We start from the raw sequence: 26,080 nt of genomic DNA on the forward strand, positions 1-26,080 counted from the left end.
GTCGTAAAAAGTAGTAAAAAGTCACACCAACTGAGATAACTTCAATCCCGCAATAAAAAAAAGTTATAAAACAATATTTCTAAAACGTTAAATTTATACCCAGTAAACTTTTGTTAATTTAAAATAGCAAACAAAGAGATTTTTTATATTTTACTAGAAGGAACTATGCACGCGCTATTTTTTAAGTGACCCCTAATTACAAATTACGAAAAAGAAACTCATGAGACTTACCAATTTGCAACAGCTTCAGCGGAGTTGTGGAGTTTTGTTGGTAACTGTAACAAAAAAAAAATATATATATATATATAATTTAATAATCGGCAGCATTAGAATCGATTATTAGTTAATTTAGGCGTCACACTAATTTTTTACAGATAAAATATTTAATTAAAATTTCACAATAAACACAGCAATTTGAAAATAAATAAAAAAAAAAAAAATGTATATATGCCATTTTCATATTTGTTATTACAAATCGTGAACATGTACCGCCTTTTGTGCCAGATGAATATTATAAAGAATGAATAAATTATATTGCACGCGTTTATTTGCGATATCCAGAAAATGAAAATAATAAAAGCTCGCCTCGCTCGTAATGTCTGCCGTCTGGCTAAGATATTCACGAAAAGAATGAAAATTTACGATAAAGATAGACGATAAAAATGCCGAACATTCCACTTGATTTTGTTCCGCCGTGTCGTAGCAACCCACTTCGCATTACGTCGACTTTTCTGACGACTTCCTTGCCTGGATATTGAAATTTTCGTCACATACGCCGGGACATAAGGGCCGCTCGCATATCCAGCTGCATGATAAAGGGCACGCTGCTTATTGCGGAACGGAAAGTCATACACTAGGTGGAGATCGTTGTTTTCTCTTTATGGGGTGCGTGCAACTGCGAATGGAATATACATGAGCGGATCCGCGGCCAGGCATGCGTAAGGCACATTCAGCAGTTAGTGTTAGCGTATCCAGCACGTGAACCGGGAACCTTTCCAAGGAGATGCGCCCCAAGAGACCGTGGGAGTATCCCCTTTACCGAACATCTCCGGACGACCCTTAATTTTGTACTTACTATTGGCGCGACAGACTTTTGTCAGTTCTCTCCCGTGGGAACCCCGTGAAAAAAAAGTACGCTATACCTAAAGATACGCCAAGTCCCTTCCCGCGTGTAGTTTTATCTTATAACAATAAGCCAAAATTTGTCGTAAAAGTGGCTCGCGCGACGCAGTAGTGGAAAAATATTATTCGACGGACTAGTTTTATTAATTAATTTTTTTTTTGTTATATTTTTATAACACTTGAGTAATGGAGATTTTTATTCTGACGTTTGTTCTAAAAATTTGTATTAATTATAGAAATATTTTACAAAAATATAGAGATGTAAAAGCATAACGCTTACGAGGATCTATTTCTATACGTCTCACTCGTTACGACTTCGACCCTACTTTTATTATGTATCATGCAAGTCGAAACTAACTGCAGTGAAACAAAGAGAGTATTAGGTGACACGGAATTTTCGGTTTCACCGGAAAGTTTATCGAAGTGTCGTTAAGCAGTCAGGTCCGACACGGTCGATGGCGTCATTCGTTTTCTTACAACCGATGGTGTTGAAGCGCTACGTAAGTGTTTTCTGTGAGATGTTTAGGTTCGAAAAGGTGAAGCCGGTCACGTTCCCGATATCGGAGGCGTCGCCGTACTCGGTACACACACGAACCCTCCTTTCAGCAGAGAATTAATAGGTCAATGAACTGGCCGAGCAAGTCTCAACAAAAAGGAGTTGTGTTCTTCAATACTCTTTCAAATTCCGAGCTTTCAATGTTTTACTTTAGCGGAGGACAATAATTATTATTCAAATGTAAATGTGACGTTGGCGAAAAAAATTCTTTTAATTTATCTGCCAAGTATTACTTGCCACGAATTCATCATGCGAGTGCATTACCAAATAATCAACATATTTTGCGAATGATAAACACGTTTGACAATAGATTGCACGTCGTTATGATTAATCGTTTCTCTTCAACGCGACCCCTTGCATTTATGAATCGCGAATGGCGCAAAGACGTGGGGAGACGAGCCGGTCCCTCCAAGTTCTTTATCAATATTCGCGCAAACTGTCGTTGCGTAAGTCACATTACATCAGTATTAATATTCGTTTACCGCCGTCTCCACGCTTCTCTGTTCTAACGACGCTTTTTTTGCTCGCCTTCGCTTTCCTGGCGCACAAGGCATCTCCGGTATATTATACGCTCATTAAATGAGAGATATGCAAAATTATGCGAGTCGATGGACCCCCTTTGAGTTCATGCTTAACGAAAATTTTTGTTTAAATAATTTTAATTAATTTCACTTGCGGACATCCTCACATTTTCCGTCTTACTCTTGCCACGAGACCGATTTGTAGCTCAAAGATACCCGTATCGTTATAAGTGCTGTATCATCTTACATCTCACATCTCATCTGCCTTTGGAATGCAGCAATGTGATAGCTTGATGCACTGGGGGGTTCAATGTAACACCAGCGCGCGCCTCTCATAGACGAAGTTCGACCCCGAAGCCGCAGATTGATGCGTCGAATTATATTTGTCGCGCCGCGCAGCTGCTGTCTAAATTATACGCTACATTTAGTCTCCGCTCCTACCCACGAGTGTCCCTCGACCCCGTCTCGACTGTCCTCCCTTGCTTTATCGGCTTTGATGTACTCTCAGGATCGCGGTAGTCGATGAATTTTATTCCACCTTTGCGGCCGTCGAGAACCGAATCTTCCTGTACGATCAATGCGGATTATTATTAAGCCCCTTTTAACGAGGGCTAAAAATTCGTCGTTATTAGCGTATATCTCTCATCGGTCGATACAGCCGAAATTAATGATCACGTAGACGAGAGTAATATGTAACGGTTTAAAAAAATGCGATTGAAATATAGCTATGTATTTATAATTAGCCGAATGTATGAATCGTTATTTTAATATTTCGCATTCGCATAAAACCACGGCAATATTGAATGACTTTAATTAAATTATTTTTTCTTTTGTTTTTTCTTTTTAATTTTGTTTTTTTAGATACATCACGTCTGATAGGTCTTTTAAACGGATCAAGCTGAAGCCGACGAGATCTTCAACTTGAGTCCGACGACGATCTAAAATTTTATTCATCCCATATCTTCCATTATTCAAAACAGGAGTCTCTCAAATCTGGGCAAGAAAAGGCGTCTATGCAAACATTATCACCATTTTCCTAAAGACGTTTATTCCGAGTGATTTCGATAAAAGCAAAAGGAGAATATTGGTAGGATCGACTTGATAAAACTTAATATACAATAGGATTTTATTCGTCGGAAATTCTTTTATCCGCGAGAATTATGTAAAGCCCGACGACGAAAGGCTGTCGCCCCAATTCTCGCTCTAGAGATCACGATACTCATTCTGAACTCAGTTAAACTCACTTAATACGCTGAACTTTTTTAAAACAAATTACATTTTTATTCGAATGTATATATATTTTTTTTTCTTTTTTTAAACACCGCAATGAATAAAATATTTAATAGAAAATCGCGTAGCGTTAAATGCGATTAATAAGCGCGAGAGAACTAAAGTTAATAAACGCGTATAATTTTAATTTTAACTTTTTGTAATTACGTCGGGTCACAGTCGTGCTGCATACAGGTTTTTCTAACCGTTAACCAACATAGACCTTGTTCCATGAACTGTAAGACCTCGGGTTTCTATATCGCCTCCAATGAATTCAACGCCTACGGCTAGGCAAGCTTGATAACAGCGGTAGACAGGTGGTAAACAGGGAAGTAAGTAAAGTCTCAGTATACGAGAGAAGAGCCGGGGTTAATTCCACAGAACAAAATTGATGAAGCAGGCACCGAGAACACGCGGGATCATTTTTTAGAGTGGATCGTAATACAGCAGATCGCCGGGAAACATAATGACTCGCCTGGCCTACTTCTCGAGTGGTCGAAGCGAAAATCAAACGTTGAAATTGACACCGTGAAACTTTATATTAAAATCACAGATTTGTAGCCTTTATAATACAAAATTGAGACGTCTGGGGTGTATCTAATTACAGGATGGTTATTATTAAACGTGTCTATTATCACGCATTGGAATATTGATTAGTCCTAATTAGTCCTAAAATCAATACGTCAGCTAACTAAAATTGACCAGCATCACTTTTGAAACTATCGACACATTGTGACGTGTGGACAATCACGTCACGCGTCACGCACGCACTATGAATCAAAATTCAAACGTCCGATCACGGGAAAAATACTTATTTTACAACAATGAACGTATCACAAAAATACAAAAAAATAAATAAAAAAATAATTTTTTTTTTTTAAATAAATAATAGAATCGACGTAATTACAAAAAAAAAGAGCAGCAATTAAAATGGCAAGAGCAAATATGTGATAGCTAAAATTCTTTTCAAAAAGAAAATATTTTTATCTTGACAATCTACGGCTTCTTTAGCAGCGTGGAAAAAAAAGATATCATCGCCCGCAACAGCGTAACTTGCATAATTCATCAGATTTCGCCGAAGACGTTGCGTTTCGCCCGGCGAAGCGATCGGTCGTGCGTTAAAGTCGATAGCACACGTGGGAAGCGAACTTGTCGATAGCGTGTCAACGATGAAGAGACCGTATTAGCGACAGGCTGTTTCCACGAAGATGTGGGTGACAGCATCGGGTCTCGCCGAGCTGATAGACACGTGTTACACGCGCGATGCGAGCTGTGCCGTGGAAGACCGGCCGTATCGAGCCGGCGATGCGTGCGTGTGTGCATGCAGTTCCTCCCAACGCATTTCCCCACGGATTCCGCATGGTCGGACAACGCGACGCCCGACTGCCGGGAAATTCGTCGACCTTTACCGTAATAACCCAGACGGCCGTCGTCGGGACGACGACGTCGCGATCGTTGTTGTCCCGCCGCTCGGCCATCCTCTTTATTCGTCGACGTCGAGATCGCAGCGCGCTTCTCATACGTGACTCGCAAAAATGAAAGTCCGGGACGACGATCGCGCGATAAAACCCGACAGAGATGCGGAAGGAAGCGGCACAATGCGCCCTTTTATGCATGCGTCGCTGTACATGCGAGAGGAATTGCTATGATTCCCGAGAGAATAACGACGGTCCGCGGCATTCGAGGAAATGCAAGAATAACAACAATTTTTAAAACCGTTACCCGCCCACCGCTATTATTGTTATCATTTCACGACCTATTCTTCGCCGAGGGCTGTACCTTCTTAAACTTGCAGTTTTAATAATTCGGATTCTTATAAATTTCAACGTGGATCGCAAGGTTCGACGACACGCGTTTCGGAGACAAAATTTGTGCAATTTTAGACGACGGTGTTTAAGAAAAGATTTATCTATGTACGTCGCGGTTCGCTATACGGTTCGTTAATATTTTATTGTCCCGGGATATTATTTCTTCTTTAAATTTTTTTTTTGCGCGGCGAGAATACGTTAAATCTTCTCGGTTGGCGCAAAGTTAATGTTGCCTCATCCCGCGTCCCGGTCGAACGCGGCGGTTCGATCGATGAAATTAATCCATTTAGATATTTCAAATGAACCCGGCGGGTGCGCCTGAATGCACCCCATCCGCTGGGGGCTCATGGCGTTCCACATCGAGCATACAAATTCGAGTAGCGGCGAGTTTTCAAGTGGTCGATCGCAAGCGGAGGCTCGGCTGGTGCTCGTCCACCAACCTTCGCGGAATATTGTACGCGGCACACGCCGGGCCCCATGAATTATGCATACTTTCCACGATATGAGTGCCTGAGCGATGGCCCGGCACGCAGCTTTGACAGGCTGTAAATTAGAATGCCGGAAAACCGGCGGAGGCGGCCGCGAGCATGCATCGCGATTTCGACCGGAGAAAGCGGCGACGAGGGACTCGAATGGCTCTTGAGAATGTGTGCATACGCCAACCTTCTTGCCGGCACTCTATTATCTTAGCGTCTCATTACCGTACACCACTCACGTGTAGCACGACCCGCTCGTTTTTTCCATCCTGCGTACCATGATATCGTAAAATTTTTATCAAATTTACACGTAAAATTTTGTCGTGAGATTCCAGAGAATAAGTCCCGCATTTCGCCATAAAATCAATTACAGTCTCCCCCGCCCGCATGAAAATTTATGGGCAAAAATAATGAAAGCCGGTCGGATTTGTGAGATACGAACAATTCCGCGTTTTACAATCTCCGTTTGTTTCCGCTGGGATTGAACGCGCCCGTTATCACCGTTAAGTTCTGAATTCCGGAATCGTCACGCGGCGCGCCGATCCGTCAGCTGCCGCCCATGACATACGCGGGGACAGGCACGGTACGTATGTATCGGAAAACGGCGGAAGGAAGTATACGTAAAATATGAACGAGCTGGCGCTTGTGTTTTTCGCCCGCAACAAATTGGGCGAGATATACAGGCGCGCCTGTAGGACATATGTACTTTCGCGTGTTACAATGTTTTGGAATTGATCCAAGCGAAAACTGATGCCCGGTCGTTTGTTACGGTTATTCCGCCGGTAAACTGGTTCGCGATACACATCGCGAGACCTAAGATGATGGTAAAATGATGGTAAATGATGTTCGTTAATGCCTCTTGCAAAATAAAAAAAAAAAATGAACTGGTGGTAATCAATACTGATATACCCGTGCGCTCGACGTGGATTTTAATAAATGATTTTTAACAAATATTGAGGTGTCGGCGCTACACGCTGTACGAGATTGTAATCAGACTTGCTGCGCTCCGGTGTATAAAATAAATATGAATATTCGATTTCCGCGTTGCATGCTGCACCCGCGCAGACGCGTCCGCAATAAAAGATACACGCGGCATGACACGTACTCTCCGCACACCAATAGTTTAAACGCATATTACACGCGCGTAAAATTCGACATAATATAAAGGTACGGTAATACCGCGAGCGCTGACATTTCTCGCAACAGTTTTAACATCAACATTGGAATATTTTAATGTAATAAATGTTAAATATTAGCAAGAAATTTTTTACGAGTTTCTTTCCACGGGATAATTTTGTATTTATATACCTTTGAGGCTTTCAAAACAGGATATCACGAATCGCACGAGCGGGATATAACTGTATTTTTCACTACGTGGAGTACCGCGCGTTCTGTTTCTCTTCATCAAATTTTCCATTGTTCGGTCGTTGCACTCTGTTTCTTCCTTGATGTATTTTTATCATTTTATCGTATTTCGCACTTTGTCTTCTTATTTAATATAGAGAATGTACTTTAATATCGTGGCTTTTTACAATATTATGTGGTACCTCGATGCTCGTGGCATTTGATGAAAATAATGACAATGTCATAAATATGATGGATATCTATTACGAACAAAACGCAGTAAATATGTTTTGTATATATATAAAAAAAAAAAACTCGCATAAATTCGCAAAAAATTATTTCTCTTTTATTTTTTTTACATTAAAAAAATTTGTTTGAAATTTTATGCACACGTGAACCTGGAAGAGTAACGTACGCTGGCTCCATTGTGCGTTTTATGATAATACGTTAAAAAAACAGAATTAAAAAACCAGAGTCGTTTAACAACGTAACTCCAATACGCGAGAACGTATGCAGCTTTCCATAGCAAATGAACACCAGTAACGCATGCGAATGCACACGAGCAAATTGGAGAGAACACATCTCAATGATCGTTATTTTATTATTTAACGACCACTTGACCCTTTCGAAGCATTAAAGAATTATCGAACGTTTCCATATAAGCGAAGCCACGGGATACTTCCACGTAAAAAAAAATTTTTTTTTTTTGTTTGATCGCGCCGTCGATCGTGATTCAATGGCGGACATCCGTGAACTTTCGAAACATGTTGAACATTCAAATCTCTTCTAACCGCGCATACGTACGCTCGTTTTATTGGGCGCGACAATGTCGCGAAAGTTAGAGGTATCCGCGAAAGTTTTATGCAGAATAAAACGCGGAAAATGTCGCATCGCGCTCTGATAACGGCGTGGCCGTAAAAGCGCGACGGGCTGTCCTGCCTAATCGATATCTTGGTTGCATCTGTCGAATTTACCCTTCCGCAGGTTGAACGTACGATAATTCCGCCTCGTGATCCCATGGCGCTTTTATGCCACCCCCCTCGAATCTCCCCCGTCCCGCTCCCTCTGATCCTGCTCTCGATCGGTCCAGACAATGCCGTAGCATATTGCCGCGTATTATACGAATTATTACGCAGGCATGGCATTAAGCGCATCGGCCTTGAACAAATATAATAAATATACCGGGTGGCCTCGTCAGCCAGAGCTCGCACACTCTGCACGGGCACTGTTAACCGTGCCGGACCTTATGGCATCGATGTTTCCGCTCACGCTACATTTGCGGCGACCCCGTCGACATGAACGCGCTCGCCCGACATTAGCTACGTATGTATCTGGGTCGAAAGATAACGGTATGGAATCCCGTGTTACAGCGCGGCCGTCGCACCCCCGGGTTAATATGCGAGATCGACCGGGGGCGAGATCGATCATCGCCCGGATCAATTACGCGATACGTCGGAAAACATTTCCGAACGATGACGACATAATGGTTTATTAAAGTGCAAAGTTCGCTCTAATGCGAAATACGTGAGGCTGCGTGCCGCGAGCGGGGTTAAAAATATAGCCGTTACGTGCGAAAGGTCAGTGGTTTCGTACCCTCCTTCGTCCGTGCCTTAACATGCAGTTAAGCGCAGCCACTTCGCGGCTCCGCGCGATTATTTGATATTCCCCGCATTACGATTCAAAACTCGTTATCGCGCGATCTATAATTCCAAGCGTACTCGCGACGAAGTTTCCCCAGTTCAGTTTAACGTTGAAGATGTATGAGGCATTAATGATCGACGCTGCGACCTCGGGATTCGATTTTCCTCCGGCCTAGTTGAAGATTATCGAGCGTTCCTCGCGAAAGAGTATTCAAGTCTGTGTATTCTAGATTCCGCGGGGCTATGTGCCGCATTTGCGTAAAGCATCGCCGTGCAACATTTCCCCCGCGATCGGTGCATCCACGTCGACCCGAAAAATTCCCAACGCTTCACGGATCTTTACTCGCTTTACTTTTCCGCGCTTTATCTCCTTTGGGATATCCCTTTACAGTAACACCGCCGGAAACCGCCGAATCGATTCGCTGGCAACTGTGTAAGCTTCAAAGCCAATTCGTCAGACGTGTTTCGGTAAGACAGAACGGTGGCGTCGCGTCGGCACGAATTCGCGACGTTAACCTAGATCATTGTCCTTGGAGGTAATCCAGCCGGGTCGCCGGTTGCCAGGATACCCGGACTCCTGCGAGAGATCGCCGCGGAGGAAAATACACGGCGGGCGGTTTTTGCGCCACCCCCCGCGCGGCCCGAAACGGGACCCGAGCCAGTCAGCCCCGGTGTTTCCCGTTAAAGAGATCGTTCGAGGGTGTTTTCAGGTTTCGCGAAGGGATAAAACTGTTACCGCCACTCGTAACGGCAAGAGACGGGAGTTCTAACGCAAGACAAAATTTGTTGCCGGCAATTTTTCAAATGCGTTTAACTCAATTCTTTTAGCCTGCATTCGTCAAACAATCGTGGACTTGAGAAGTAAAAAAGACGGATTTTTTTAACAAGTTCTTTGGCGTCGACTACGCTCGGTTTTAATTAAAATCGATTTTTTTTTTTTTATGTGGTTTTTGTATGTTCGTTATGCAGTTTAATAAAGTGAAAGCTTACAGCTTGTAAATACCACTCTCACTGAACTTTGTGTACTTCTGCGCGTATACAATATATTATTAGTCAAAACGAACTCTTCGCTGCGATACAACGGAAACTTCGTTAAAATACGTAAATACTTTACATGAATTGCGCTTTTTATTATTACCACCCTCATCATGCCCAAAGTGCAAACTACAATTGCACTTCAACTGCGTAGCTGTAACGGCAGAGGATTTCATTGTACTTTGTACGCGTTATTGTGTGGCAAAGTGCACTTGAGAAATTCCCGCCGGGAATTGAGATTTTCCGTATTATATTTCGCGTCCTATCCTGCCCTATTGCATTTGCAAATATTTCCGCGAGAGTAAAAGGAAAATGTTTATAAAGCAAATATAAAGTTTCGCTCGCTGGAGTTATGTCTCTTACGGCGACAGTAATATATATTACTCAGTAATGTAAAAACTTTGCTACTTTTTCATTACGAAATCTCTCAGTCTTTAACTTTTCATTATCAAAATTTACTTTTAAGAACAATTGCTTGAATAAAAAAAAACAAACAACCAAAAAGAAAAACAAAAAAACAAAAAAGAAAACAGTTCTTCAAAATATATTTTACCAATCAGCGTATATTAAAGGTAAATAAAAAAATTTATGAGCCCATTTTTCAACCGAACGAACTTGCAAAACTTTCATTAATTGCTTCTTTTGTCTTGTAAATGTAGGTCGTGCGTCTTCGACATGAAATTCCTTTTGCGCGAACGGCGTTATCGGTGTGTATGCGTTTATCGATGTGCAACACACGTGCTCTTAGCAACGTTTGCAAGTAAAAGGGAGCTGAAAGGCGCACTTTGTACTTAAGGGAAGGTATATATCGAGTAAATGAGATATAAATTTCCTCTCCCGTTTCGTCGATCATTTATTCGACGGGTCTCGATCGGTCGCGGATGGAGAAACACGGCGAGTGCCAAGGGCGGCGTACACTTAAATAAAGGGTCGCCACGTCGCTCGTGGACGTCCTAAATAGATGGGCAATGGGTTCTTGAATTATGAGCATCCGTATCGGGTTGGCCTAATGCAATTATCTCTTTTAGAGTATATTGGCTCCATTTGTATATTAAAATTGAGCACGGCAAGCGAATACTATTGCGCTGTTATTAGATTCGATTAAATGGACTTTAATTTGAGTAAAAGGCGAACGAAGGAATCTATAAAAAGTACAACTATTTTGGCAGCGCGATGCACTTCTCGTCAATATGATAGACGTGCGATATTGACTTGAAAATTGAAAGAGAAAAACTATTTCTCTTCAGCGGTTAAAAATAATCTGTTAAAATAATTGATCAAAAAATGTGGATAAATCAGTATTTACCTTTCATTTTAAATTAAAATATTTCTTTATATAAATTTTAGAAATTTCAAAATTTATCAAGTATGCGAATAATAAAAAACTGAGTTTTAATTTTAGTTTAAAATTAATATCATATTGATTTTATCCAGATAAATTGTTTATTAGCGCTGTCGTTTAACAGAAAGAGTATCGTAACAAAAATATTAAAAGTAGCAAATTGAATATGTAAAACGTCCGTATTCCGCGTCCTAACTACCAAAGAATGGAAAAGCCAGTGTTCTACAACGCCCGCGGCGTCGAGTTGCAAACGAGAAAATATGTTCGCAGCTAACGTTGTACAAGGGGAGATACAATTATGGCAGCAGAGCATTTAACAGATAGCTAACGCAAAATATAGCTTCTAAAACTTACCTTGTCGGACTACGTCTGCAAACAATCCCGATGATGTCGAAGTGACGTCCACTACTTCACTGTTTCCCACGAACCATTCACTGCGGAGTATCCGTTGAATCGAACAATTCTGCCAAAAAAGAAAAAAAAAACAAAATTGTAAAGAAAACATTAATAAAAATATTGAAGTTATTTGCTTCGGAACACTTCAAAAAGATTTTAAAACAATAGCGCGAGCGACGACTGAGATGTTTTTACAAGAAACTTTTCGCATACAATACAAAATAAAAGTAAATTTTCCAGCCTGCGCATTAATAATATACGGTGTGCATATGCCACGTAAAAGACATTTTCGTGTAGAAAATATTTCTGTCAGCTTAAAACCATGCCGGGATGATCAGAAATAGTGTATGAGCGGCTTTCACTCACGGTGTATCGAAAGCCGCACCTTTTATAATATCGGAAAACACGGGATGTGCGGGAAGCCTTCGTCAGGGATTTACGCCGTAAGTCTTTTTTTTTTTCTTTTTTTTTTTTTTAATGCGGCACGGCTATTGATAACCGCGGCAAGGATGCTGCTCGGGATACTTCCGTGCGTTTCATCCGGCCGCAACCAGTAAAGATAGCGGTTTCAGTAGTGTCCGAGGGTGAGAGGGTTCGCTCGCGGTACAAATTCGAGGACTACAGTAATTCCGCAATACGAGCGGCAACGAGGGTAACGAGCTTCCCGCCAGATTATCTGGCCGACGACGAGGGCGGCGGATTGTGTTGGCAACGCGTATCCTTCTACGCCGCTTGGCCGGGGAGCACGTCGCAGAAAATATCGATCCCAGGCTCCATGCGGCCTTCGCGGCGTTTAACAAGCGCATTACGTTAGCCCCTTTTAAAAGATCGCACTTCTGACTTCAATGGGCCGTGTAATCGGATTAGGATCCGACGCAGGGCGCCTGTGCCGCGAGTGTGTAACGTACCGGATCGAATCCATCTGTCAAGTCTCGTCATCGGACTGCATCCGCGAATGCACATGTCCGGTCGTTACCGCTGTAACATCTTCGAAGACGAGGACCGAAACACGAGAAGGCAAGATACGAGACACCGGACGTAGAATCGCGCACGAAATGATAGCGGCGAGCTCAGTGGAATCAACAGATGATCAAACAAAACAGATAACCAAAAGCAGTCTCGCGATTTTTTTAAACGCGCATATTAAAGTTTATTAAAAGTGTTTTAATAAATTTTAATATTAAATTTATATACCGCTGTATACTACGTCGTTCACGAACGATCCGTCAACGTCACCGTCGTGTGGCAGTTATGAGCCTTCGAACGAGCTGTTAATTATCAGTTGCACTCAGCATGGTTCTCAGAACCATATATCAGCATCGAGCTCTCGGCATAACTCGAACGAGAGCACATTACTTCGTAACGATAATATTTACTGGATTCAAATCGTAGTCTGGAGCTGGTATCGCGAGCGTATTAAATTTGTGATAAACAACTGCATTGAGCAACGTCTGCACGGGGCAATTCAAATTTTTGTTATCAGCATTGGCAAAATATCCGGTAACAGTCGAGCCTTTGTTTCATATGTGATTATTAAATTATATTTAATGAAATTTGAGAAATCAAAAGCCTAACACGGGGATTTTGTTTATCACAAAATAATTCAAAATTTATTATTAAAATAATGTCACTTTAATAATTTCTATCGTAAATAAAAAAAATGTAATATTTAATTATTGAAAATTAAAATGGATTAAAACAACGATAAATAGATTTAAGAAAAAATACAGTCGTAGATTCAGACACGTAACGCTACAAAAAAAAAATTATTTTTTAAGCGTAAGATTGTATTTTCATTTTGTTAAATTTCAATATACTCGTGTCTACGTCTTTCAATATTCACGAAGAAAAAATTGTCCATCACGGGAAGCCGTTATGTATCTCGCTCGCTTCGTTTTCCCTTCACAAAATGCTGCATAAAATTCAATATACGGTGTTTACGCCTCTGGAAAACGGTAGGCGGTTATTCAAAATGAAACAAACGGCGAGCCCATTTTTAGGAAGCTGCGGCGGTAAAGCACGGCCTTCCGCGGTTTAAATTATTCACGCCGTTTTATATTAACCGGCGGCTCGCCTTATTCCGTTGAATTTCTCCGAATATTCTCTTTTCATCTGCGAATTACCATAATTCGTCGGCCTGGCAGCCGTAATTTTTCGTTTAAACATTATGCGAGGCTTCATGTAAGGCGATGGCTTTAATCCACGAGTACTCCGCGAACGGAGAGGAACGTCGCGCGGTCGTGCCGCGACTGCGAGAGGCTGCCACGTTAAATAAGTGAGCGACTTTCGTGTCCTAGAAGGAATTTTGCAGCCAACCGGGCGAATTTGCGAGTCCGCTCTCGCGTTCTCGCGGTAACCGGGTCTCGTATCCTCGAGATCGGAGCGCGGTTCGTCAATCAGTAAGTTACGAGGGACATTCGGGCTTTACGGACGCTGTACGTCTTCTTCGTCTTATCGGGTTGCGGACGAGAAATAAATCCATCTGTCCCTCTCTCAACCTAACTCTACCATCCCGGCGGCGAGGTATTCGGGCGAAACTTCTGCCTTCCGGCCGTCGCGAAGTGTTTATACTTTCGTCAGGAAGAAGAGAGAGCAGAGACAGAGCGATATCCCGGGCTGAAACGCGGGGCGGGAGAGGCATCGAGAGGCGCGGACACAATGCCGCTCTTTTACGGCAAGAAGCAGTCACCGTCGGCGTTTGAAAGTTTCCCCCTTGGAAAAATATCACCTTCCTGCTCGGGGGACCAAATAAATGTAACTCCGTTACCGCGAAGAGCCTGTCGCGCCTCGGCCTTTCCTCGGAAACTCGGGCTCGATTTCTTTTCGCCTCTTACTTCCTCGCGGGAGCTCGTAATAAAGATCGCACTCAGCCACTACTTATCTAATGGAGCCGACTATCTCGGAATTCTAATAATAGCAGGAACTTCGCGTATGCGTACACGCATGGGTAAACGTTGGTTTTTTTTTATCTTTTTTATCTTTTTTTTTCTTTTTTTTTTTTTTCCTTTAAATAAGCGACGAAATTAAGATGACGATTAAGAAGGTCGTAGATGTCGAACAATAAAACTGGCGATAAATCGATCGATTCGCTCGAGATATTATTGGAGTGTACCATAATGCTGCCTCACCTTTGAAATATTGCTCTACGAAGTTTGATCGACGAAACGATTCGACAAACCAATAGAACGCTATCATAACCGCTGATGCAATTTATTTTCCCGCTTATGGCGGCAACCGACAGAAAACGATGTCGTTAGCGACATGCAGGTTTCTATATAAGTGGAAATATTGGACATTTGATCACAAATTGATTGCTGCACGTTGCTCGCTTAATCGATCAAGGAAAGTGTTTTATTTCGTCGATGAAGCATCGAGATCTTTTAAAACGTGAACTTTCAATGTCTAGATGATATAATGATAATAATCGTAAGCATATAAATATAAAAATCAAGATACCCGCAGCTTCTTATCGGTTAGAATCAAAAGCGATCGTACGCTCCGCAATTGCCGACCAATATCTGAAATTATACCGGTAGTGATATCGCGTATTAATTTTTGCTGGACGATTGAACGGTAATCACGCTTATTTCGCGGCAAACACGCCAACATCAAACGAATCCCCTTTGAAATGCACATCCGCCTCTTTATTTCCAGCCGTGTTCTCCTCTCCCGTATTTACCTCTGTTGCGTTAACGAGTTTCGCGTACTTTACCTAGCCCCCGGGCGCTTTTCATATCCCTGTGCGCGGTCCACGGCACGCGATATCAAAAAACAGTCGGTGGAGGACGGCCTCGTTCTTTCTTTTCGAGCAGTCGACCAGCCTTTCCATCCAGGACGAGGTCGCTCCCGGGGTGTCGTCTTCCAGGCTGTTGCCTTGCCACGATACGGTCTTCGAGGCGTGCATCGACGACGGTGGCCTCCTTCCCGCGGCTCTCGCAACCATCTCTCGGACCTTCTCGCTCTCGTTCCTTAGCGCGCGCGGTGTCCCGTGTTATCCACCCTCGTTTCGTTTCATCCGTCCCGCTCCGGCTCGCGGATGAACGCCGACGACAGACGTCGCGGTGGAACGAGGCGAAACCCTTTCGAGCAACGGCGCCCGTCTGGCTGCCTGCTTTTCAGGCGCCGGCGAACCTACACCAACACGGATATACGCAAACATACACGTATAGCCGAGCACAAACATTTGTGCCCGCGCTGGACGGAGGAATGGAAGAGAAGAGGATGCGCGAGTGAAAGGAGCGAGAGCGAGAGGAGGAACTGCGGACGAATAGGATTGGATTCATCATTCATTTTCCCGGTTGGCGCGACCTTCCCTTCCCCTCCCCCTCCCACGTTACGCAGTCTCTCCTCAAAGTATAATCCTTCCGTCCTATCAATGATCGACCGAATTGCACTCGGCATAGTAGCGTGCCTTGGTTGCAAAGCGCTCACCTGTTGGCAGCTTAATCGTGTAAGCGGTTCAGCGGGATGAAATTGATCGACGCGAAATTGCCATGGATAGTACAAGGACCCCTCGTATTTGTTTGAGAACAATTATCGCCGTTAATGTAAACTGCTCGCGAATCGGACTACACGAACAGGCAGAGCGCGCATTTAAAAAGAAAAAAAAAAAAAAAAAATTTGAAAAGTATAAATAATTAATCTAAACGGCAAATACCGTGCGGTATTCAGTTACAGAATCGTAAAGTTAATATTCGACATAACATTTAGTGTACAAGTTCTTTTATAACGCGTTAAACTGCGTAAAGGTAGCGGACGAGAATATAAAGAAAGCTCACGGCCGGCCGGGCGACCTCGCGCAACTTTAACAATATGATTCCCTCATTCTTTTCCCGGCGGTCGAGTAAACAATAGGTACGCGAGAAACGGAGCTCCGTGCATACGTGGTCAAGAAATACGGCACTTTCTGATCTTCTTGAAGAAATATAAAGTTTCAACGTGACGCAAAAAGCCAAAATGTCAAACGCGAGAGACGCGTCGCACTTTCAAATCGCCGCCGGCAGAATCTAAATTTTCCACGCGATAAAATCACAACCTGCGTCTCTTGACCCGCCCCCACCGTCGCCCTTTGCCTCATAAAAGGTACTATTTCATCTACTTTCTTTCTAGTTGCCTTCCCGAAGATTGATACCAAGAATGATTCATCGCGACCATTCATTTCACCGTTGCTTCTTTCGTATTTCTACTTTTTTTTTTTTTTTCTTTCCCTCCCCATTCACCGCCAGAAGTTTTCCTTCTCACGCGGGAGAGCTTTGTCGTGTACTATAATTGTATGTAAATATAATTTCGCGGAGAGCACAAATACTTATTTTTTTTTTTTTTTGAACATCAAAGCCGTAATACTGTTGCGATTAATTTAACATTTTGAAGAAAGACGTAACATTTGATGTACGACACTCGGAAAAGAAAATACACTTTTCCCGGGATCCGTAAAAATGTCTGGAGAAAGAAAACCGTCATTTAAGTCGAACATCCGATTTAGATTAGAACAGACAGGCTGCGACAGCGCGAATCAGATTTCTAAATGTAACCATTTCATTCCGCAGATTTCGCCATCATCTTGAATCGAAATCTTCCACCTCAGAAATTGACAGTTTCATTTCCGCAAACATCTTGGAATATTTGCTAAATTCGGAAATCTAGTTCGTATGCATTCCCAATTCTCGAACTCTCGCGCCGGAAAATTTTACTTTTCTTTTTTTTAATTTTTTCTTTCTTAAGTTTCCAGGCATCTGGTATTCTACATTCTTAAGCTGCGTCAACGTAAAGAATCGATTTGCATATTAAAATTGAAGAACGGCAAGCTCTTGTCGTTCCTTCGACTCGGCAACGGCAATTGATACTCGAATCGGTTACTCGACGAAATGAAATACTTCTATTCGTTTATTGCGAAGAGGCTGTTGTCGGTAAAGACTCGTGGAATAAATATTTAGTTTAATAGCAGTCGCTTTTGAAGTGGAACAGAAACGGCGCATCGCTTGTTCCTCATAAATTTATTTTCTCGCATCCCGCGTCTTCCCCTCCCCCTCCCCTACCGCTTATTGTTCCTACGAGCTTTCGGCATCGCTTTCTTTTTTATGCACCGAGAAAGATTTAAGTGTTTAATAACCGGCTCGCTCGCAAAGCTAGTAGATGAAAGATACAAGCGTTTCGAGGCGTTATTTAAACCCGGCTTTTCAGTCGTTCTAATATTTTTCTCTGTCGCTCTCATTCATTTGATCTCCGGCATCTCCTTCGGCCTGCGCGCACTCTCTTATTCCCCGTCTCTCTTTTAGTTCCAATATGCAAGAATTGTTTATCTACCAAGAGCACTTATTCGTTTTTTTTTCCCCAGCAATGGAATGGAAGATTGAATGAGACAATTAGAAAATGACGGAAACGCAGACGGTCTGTTGGAATTTCAGAGAAAGCACCGTAGAATCCTATAAATTTATGAAAAAAAAAAGAAAAAAAGAAAAAAATGTTGCATGCTTTTCCATATAATTTTCTCCCTTTATTGATAACCTTCATTTTAATATTACGTTAATTAATTTTTAATACTGCAACGCAAAAGTAATTCTACTGCGAATGTCCTGAAACTTAGGTAACAAAGTTATTAAGTTGCTACTCAATTTTAGTTATTAAAATACCGATGGCGTAAAATATTCAAAATTACGGTAAGAGTGCGCGCTCCGGCGAAGGGATATCCACTTTCGGTGCTCGCTACGCCGTCGGAAAATCAGTGAATAGCGTGACGGATTTTCCAGGGCGGGTTTAAGATGGTAAAACCTTACGCCGTGTTTCAGCAGGCGTCGCGCAAGAATTGCGATCTATCATCTTAGCAGACGCGGCTCGTTTTGCCGCGGACGAATTAGTTGCGCAAGAAGCGCGCCAACTTTCCTCACTAATGAATTGTAAACAATGCCGGGGATACAAACTTGAAAATAATGGCGGATAATCGTGGGATAACATTTAATTAATTCCGCACGACCTTTCGCGCGGCAATAATCGAAGATTAATCGACCTCCGCTAATTCACGTGCAAATGCTGCCGCGGCATTAACGATATATCCGTTAATTATGTTCCTCTTACATATAATTATTCAGAAAGTGAGAGCTTACGGCGCACGATCGTGCTACTAACGTAATGACCCTTTTATGATATCCGCACCGTCCACCCCAGGAATTTAATAAAAAACGATCAGTTTTTGACTTAACCGCTTCAATTGTCCCCTAACAAGGCGAGTCCTTTTTATCGCCGGATCGATCGATCAGCGCGATAGACGTCACAAAGGACAATGCGAATGTCACCACTTGACTTCACGTTACGGAACGAAAGTGGGAAAAAGATACGAGGTCACTCTCCGTCTACGAGACCGCTTCGGTGCAAATAGACCGCTGACAAATGATAAACAAGCGAGGCGTCCGCTGCACTTCTCGCCTTTTCCCGTCCCTTAAAATCATTATGAGATAGAACCACGTTACCGCGTGTCACGAAAAACCAAGGGTTCAATCCGTCGAGTGTGCGAGGGTCCGAGGGTTTATTTGAAAAAAAAAAAAAAAAAAAGACGGCCCTCTCGAGAGAAGGATGAAACGGAGGTCGTAACCGGTGATGGAGTCCGTATACTTCTCGAAATAAAAGAGCACGGACACATTCCGAGGCTGCGCCGCGGCGGCATTTGGCTTTTCGGTTACGGATGTTACGGGAACGAATCGAGAGAGTCGCTTCGTCAATCAACGGATTCTAATGGTTCCGGCACAGCGATAGACGCGTCACGGGTTTTCCAAGCCGAGCTTTCACGGGCGACTTTTACGCTGGAGATATTTCAGCCGGATCGAATTATTATCACCGAGGGCGGGATCGTCTCCGCGCGGGGATCGGAAACCGGGCGGCGTCGCTCCCACGTCGTCGGCCCCGGCGAGTAATTGTCTTACGCGCGAGTCGTAATTCCGGGCCTATCATTAGCGCTGTAGCAATATTTGCGCGAATTTACGGCAACGCGATGCAGATACGCTATCAATCTCCGAGATCTTAAACGTACATACACGGCGACGACGGCGGCGCGAGGAAAACGCCTCGCCGTGCGTGCCATAAATTTAACGACAGCGAGAAGGGATTCGTTAAGTGACGACGTTTAAGGCACGTGACATAACTACGGCGGAGGAAAGCGTGCTTCGCACGCGTCGAGTTCCGGGGGGATTAATTCTTGAAACAACGTTATTAAGACCCGATCTAGATTGAATCGTTATTCGGACCCGCTACGATCCCGATTAAAACCATCGTCCCTTTACAACTTCGCTTTAATTCACTTTATTTCTCGCAGTTAATGAGCCAACGTGTAGTTACTCGGCCTCGGGTCTATCAATCTTACTTCGCGCCGCTCGTCAAACAGATTAGATAGCGCTTGTTTTTTTTTTTTTATTCCTTTTTTTTTTTTATTTTATCACAGGGGTATATTGCATTGATACCTCGCGTCTGAATGTGCGTACACATTGCGCGAGCGGCGACTGGATAAGCCGCCGCCATAAATCGTCGATTTTTGCATATGCGGACGGGAGCATAGAGCGAAACAAATTCCGAAAACAAGATTGCTGTATATATCCTATCCTATGAACAAAAATCCCTCGCCGCCGGGAGATTTATATTCGTTTGGGAGTGTTACGCCCGCGTGTTTACGAGCAACGACGCCGGCGGTGAAATAGATGGCTGATCTAGGAAAACGTCGATGCGGCGGTCCAATATTGGGTCCGGACGTGTGAAAAATGCTCGGCTAACGCGTAGTTTAATCTCTAATCCGAGTAATAAATGGTGTACTTTGCGCGCGAGTCGACTCCCGATGGACTGGCACTCGAAATGCGGGATTGCATGCGCCGTGTTTTTCGGCCGGGTGTATATTTGACGAACGGACACGGGCGGACGACGGAATACGCGTTCTTATCGCGCAAGAAATCTTTGAGGAACCCGCACGCGTCACGAGAAAGAGCTAAACCGAACGCGAGTCGAGTGCTCGCTTCATTTGTTTTGGTTGTATCGAACATTCGCCAAAGCTATTCGCTTGTTTACGCGCCGAGTGTGCACACGTCTACGAAGTGACCGACAACCTTGCCATCCCACTACAGTTCGCAGTCGCGAGATTTTCGGCGCAGTCAGCCGCGAGTACGTGAGCTCGTTAACGTGGTAGTCGTCCGCGATCGCTGTTCGATTAGTGTTATTGCGCGGAGTATACACACGTCTACGAGGTGACCGACAACCTTGCTATCCTACTACAGTTCGCAGTCGCGAAATTTTCGGCGTAATCTAGCCGCGAGCACGCGAGCTCGTCAACGTGGTAGTCGTTCGCGATCACTGTTCGATTTGTGTTTGTACGCGGAGTGTACACACGTCTACGAGGTGACCGACAACCTTGCTATCCTACTACAGTTCGCAGTCGCGAGATTTTCGGCGCAGTCAGCTGCGAGTACGCGAGCTCGTTAACGTGGTAGTCGTCCGCGATCGCTGTTCGATTAGTATTTGTGCGCGGAGTGTACACACGTCTACGAAATGACCAACGCCTTCGCCATCTTGTTATAGTTCGCACTCGCGAAATTTTCGGCATCGAGTCCGCCGCGAGCATGTTAACGTCACAGTCGTTCGCGATTGCTGTGCGGTTGTGTTTGTGCGTCGAGTGTACGCACGGCTATACGAGACAACCAACATCCATCGCCTTCTTGCTGCAGCTCGCAGTCGCGAAATTTTCCGCATCGAACCCGCCGTGAGCACGCGAGCTCGTCGGTGTCGTGGTCATTCGCGATTCGAAGCAGGGAAAGCCAGTCGCCTCGATCATAGGAAGCATGAGATCAACTTACGTTCCGGGAAGCCTCGATGTCGCAGAAATTCGGCGGGGAACGAGGTACGCGATCCAAAGGAGATCCCAAAGGGCGGTCGCGCGCGGGAAACGGTCGTCGTTGTCCCCTCTGCTGGCCGATCGCGAATACTTGGCTCCGTAACGGCGGGCGGAGGGTCGAGGACCGACGGAGACGGCCGAGAGCGGCCGAAGGTCGTGCCGAGCGCGTAGGCAGCACTCACCGCCACAGTTCGTGAGAGGCCAGCGCAGTGTCGCGACGTACCATCGTGGTCGGTCGAAGAATCGGTCGGATGCATCGCGCCGCTTGATCGCTCGATCTCGGTCGATCGATAATTCGGGAAACCGGTAAACGCGAATCGCTGTGTGGTGTCAGTGCGACGATAAAAGCGACGAGAGGAGGCAAGCACGGACAGGAGAGCGGTGGAAGGAACGGTGGGTGAGGTACGAGCCAACCGTCTTCGGACAGGAGTGAAGATAGGCAGCGATCAACGTCATGATGGCAGCTCGCCGTGAACGTCCCACCTGCCTGGCGGTCGCCGCTCTGCTGCTAGTGACAGGTAAGTCCTGAAAGTGTTCTCTCATCGTGTAATAGCGCGCCGGAATGTCGGCTCGATGGAATTCTCGCACATGGTTTCCCACGGGACGGACTATTCACGCGGTACCGTACGCCGCGCCTCGCTGTGCGCCGAGCGCGAGCGAGAGAAAGGCAGAGCGAGAGAGAGAGAGAGAGAGGGACACGAGCGAGCACGCGAGTACACTCAGCAGGTGGTTTAACCCGCCGCACCGCGCTCTGTTCTGGAATTCGATGTTCTCTGCGAAGTTTCAAGCGCGCTCAACGTAGCTCGTGAATTTGAATTCGAGTTTAAAATGGCGCACGCGTCCGTGGGTGTCGCATCGCATCGCGTTTTGTTGCATCGCGTCGGAACCGCCCGTCCAACGATGTCGTTTGAATTCGTAACGGCCACCGACCGTTGATGTCCACCTTCTCTAACGACCTTGCAATCCAGCGAGTCTACGCACTTTCGCGAGATCCCGCAGTTTCCACGCTCGTCGGAACGACCGTGCAATCGACGCATTCGCTAACCGGTTACCGCGAACGGAAGCACGCGAATTTGTCAGCGATGAATCACTAGCGTCGTGAAATTCGCGGTAGTTATGAATCATTCAGAAGTTATCCGCGAATTATTCCAAAATGCCGAAGTGAGCGCAGGGATCTGTTTTTACATCGCGCTGACGTAAATTAAATCTTCCAAGCAAAGTTGAGACACAGACGCAGTTTCTTAGCAGTAGACGTTTTGCTGTTAGCACTGCTGGTACTTTTCGCAGAATTTTTGTTGCGCCATTTGGAAGCCAGCCAATTAAGACATTCGTGGGTTCCTTCAAAGATATATATTGTAAAGTATTTTTAATGATAATAATTCAAAAAAATTAGTCGCTTTGAGAGAGAGAAAGGGAAACAAAAGAAATAAAAGACGAGGGAACAATGGCATTCCGCGACTTCAAACACTCGGGATAATATACGTCGCGCGCATTCGTCCACTTTTTCTGTTTTTTTAATTTTTTTTTCTTTTTTTTTTCTTTTTAAAAAAAAAACGAAAATCCCTTTTCGCGATTTTGCCACTCGAGGTGTCTCGCGCGACTTTTATCGTACCTTTTGTGTCTAAGAACGCGAGAAATCTTTGCGTGGAATCCCGACTCGCTCACGGGATCAAGGAAGACGCCGCGCACCTGAGCAAACGTCCGTTTCGCGTACCTGTTAGGCGCTCGGCGCGTTCGAAGTGCCCTGAAAAGGGTCCGCTGACAATAAACCGCGTTCGTGGCCTTTGTGCGGGCCGGCATCCGGAAAAGGAACCCGTGGAAAAAGGGCACCTGTAAGTCAAGGCTGATCCAGCGTATCCTCGCGATCGCTTTCGCAAGTCGTTTCGCCGGACCTCACCGGACCTCGTCTACCTGCCGTGAATCTCGCAGAAATCGCGGGAAGAAGACCGCCTTCCTCGCCCTCCCACCCCTTCCTTTCTCGAACGTTCTCTCTTTCGTCTCGATCGCTTATGATCCGGCTCTTCGCGAGGCCATCGCGCGACGTTTCTTTCTTTCCTTGCGTCTTCCGTTCCTTCTCACCGCGGTGCTGTTCCTGTGCTAAGAAAAGACTGTATTCCGAATTATTTACCCGCATTCAAATTAATTGAGCCAGGCGCTCACAACATTAACCACCATAATTTATATGCGCGCCGGACGGACCGCGGCTATGAGATGACACAAAAAAATCCCAGAAAAAGGGAGAACGGGCTAGAGAGAGAAAAAGTGAGAGGGGGAATGAGTGAGATCTTTCCGAGACATGATCCGTCGTCGTCGTCTAAAAGAACTCGCGACCGAGGACAGCGTGTCGTAATTTACCATGGAAACTTGCAAAAGACTCGCTGAACTCTTTATCCGCCGAGACATCATCCGAGGGTTTTTTTCTTACTGACCCCGGGGTCTTCAAGTTTCATTGTTAAAAAAACGTAAAGGTGATCGCCCATGTCGTTTTCCATTTACGTGACGATACCCGTCTATTGTGTGCATTGTGCGATCGCGTGAACAATTCAAACCCGAAGCATGCCACAACTAGATATGTCGACGTCGAAAAAAAAAAAGCAACACTAAAAGCGTGAAATATAGAATTTAACGCGTCCAGCCATTAGTGTCATCGTTCAAACTTCGTCTAAACCAGGGTCAATGTTGCCTGCATTTAAATTTCCTCTCGAAATTCTCAAAAATTTCCGTGACCGTTTAAACATTCGTTAATAAACGAGCTTGAGCGAGATACGTAACCCGTAGAACTGATCCTCGCAGCATCGGTTATCGTCGCGAAAATCATCGGGATAACAAATCGATAGTTCAACGACGATTCAATACGCGATTTCCAGGCGCGTAGAAAAGGAAAACTACACGTCTGAAAAGATGCGAGTGAAGCTCGAAGTAAAGCTGAAAAGTGAAACGTCGCAGAAAACGGTACTTCGCTTTTTTTTTTTTTTTTCTTTTCTCGAACATGTGTGCGCAGGCACGCTTTATAAATCATATCGGCGAGCGGGATGCGTCGGTGCTTGTAAAATTCGAAGGACAAGGTGAAGAAAGGAGGGAAAAAAAAAGAAAAAAATGACAACACGACGGCGTTTCGGTGCGACTCGGTGAAACCGCCGTCTTTAATGCGAACACGCCGCTTTCTTATTTCTAATTCGTAATTGGTCGGGACACGCGTTATTTTTCTTTATCGATCTATTCGCTGTTAGGTCCGAAAAGACTCTGCGATAACTATCTCGCGCCAGTTCCGCCTGAGCTGTTCTTTTCGTTCGCACGGCGTTTTTCTTCTTCGAATTCGCTTGGTCTTTTTTCTTTGAAGGGCACTAGGCGACCGCGTGACAATAATTCGTTAATCTTACAGTTCGGTCATCCTGCATTTGCTTGGTTCTATCAAGCACCGACCGACTGGCCTCAATTAGAACGCGATACAGGACACATTTTTCCTGCGTACTTCTTTTCTCCTATTTTTTTTTTTTTTTTTTTTTTAATATTCTACGGACGATACACTGTACAGTTTTTTGCGCTTTCTCTCTCTCTCTCTCTCTCTCTCTCTCTCTCTCTCTTTTTTTTTCCATATATGTATATACACAACACAGGAAAATCTTCACGTTACAATAATTCATTCACTGAAACGAGATCATCCCGAGACGATTGTTCCCTATTTTTTTTTGTGACGTTTTTAACTTCTTGAAAGTTTGAACGGAAAACGGTGAACTTGAAGGGGAGCGTACCGGAAAAGACTTTCGCGGTGGGCTTATCGTAACACATCGTAGATTTTCCCGTCGGTCGCAAAAACGAGATGAAAAGGCGGGCGCCGCAGTCCGGTGCCGCCCCGTCGCGTCGGCGACCGCGGCGCAGTTTATCGTGTCGTTATTCGCAGGAGAGAAAGAGATACGCGTTGATTACGGTTATTACGCTGTTCGCGCGCGCGGCCCGGAAAAATGTATTCCACGGAAACCGACGCCAGTTAATGAGCCGCGGCGGTTTTTTAACAGTCACTATCCTGGTGAAAGAGTCGACCCTCGTCGCGTCAATGACAGCGGAGGAGGAAAGATCCTTAACGCGAGTTTGTTTCTACCGTTGTCAATAATTAGCGGTCTTTTCAGAGGAAAAATTTGGGCGGGAACGCTCGGCGAAAACGCCGGTGAACGAAAACCCTTTTTTTTTTTTGGTTTTTTATTTATTTTTTTTTTTTTTTGTGGAAAAAGTGCTGGACACGCAACAAACGTCTGGCTTCATTTATTGCTTCCGGACCCCGTGTTTTTAATTACGATTCTTGCACGCAGTAATTTGTTTTGCCTCACGGCAGATCTTTTTAATGGTACCCGCTACTTGCCGCTAGCGTTTCCATTATCGCTATTCAGAAATTCATATCGCAGTTGATTGTTATTTGTAACTTTATTTACGTAAAACCTGGACTAGTAAAAAAAAAATTTTTTTGTTTTTGGAAAAGATGTTAATATGTTTTTTTTTTTTTCTGCAATATTTGCCCGCGAGTTTAATTGAAAAAAGATACACGATACATTCTCGTTAACAAAAAGAGTTGGAATTATACGTTTAAATTTCCGGGCGATGTTTCCATTTAATACGTATCATTTTGTAACGATTCCATTGCAACGAGTATTGCTTATCATCGTGATTTTATTTATTCCATGTGATGATCACGCTGCAAATATTTAGATTTCCTA

General features: G+C 44.3%; 2 protein-coding genes across 5 annotated transcripts in view; one reads left to right on the forward strand and one right to left on the reverse strand.

Moving 5' to 3' along the window:
• Window positions 1–231: 231 nt before the first annotated feature.
• The window catches only part of Glcat-i (Glucuronyltransferase I), a 105,125-nt gene continuing 79,276 nt past the window's right edge, over window positions 232–26,080 (reverse strand). Inside the window, exons 5-6 of the transcript XR_011546366.1 lie at window positions 11,468–11,576; window positions 232–275 (exon numbers count right to left, since the gene is read on the reverse strand). The gene's annotated coding sequence lies outside the window, so the exon portion shown is untranslated. The remainder of the gene's footprint in view (window positions 276–11,467; window positions 11,577–26,080) is intronic.
• Window positions 21,414–26,080, forward strand: part of Fas2 (fasciclin 2) — an 81,145-nt gene continuing 76,478 nt past the window's right edge. For 2 of the 4 annotated variants that reach the window (XM_070663308.1, XM_070663307.1), the window contains exon 1: window positions 21,417–21,889. In XM_070663308.1, the coding sequence (XP_070519409.1) occupies window positions 21,826–21,889 (64 nt within the window). In that variant the 5' untranslated portion in view covers window positions 21,417–21,825. Of the gene's footprint in view, window positions 21,890–26,080 lie in introns of all 4 variants that reach the window. The other 2 variants (XM_070663306.1, XM_070663309.1) reach the window with 2 other exon arrangements.

Source organism: Cardiocondyla obscurior, linkage group LG11, assembly GCF_019399895.1.
Source record: "Cardiocondyla obscurior isolate alpha-2009 linkage group LG11, Cobs3.1, whole genome shotgun sequence".
Taxonomy (NCBI): domain Eukaryota; kingdom Metazoa; phylum Arthropoda; class Insecta; order Hymenoptera; family Formicidae; genus Cardiocondyla; species Cardiocondyla obscurior.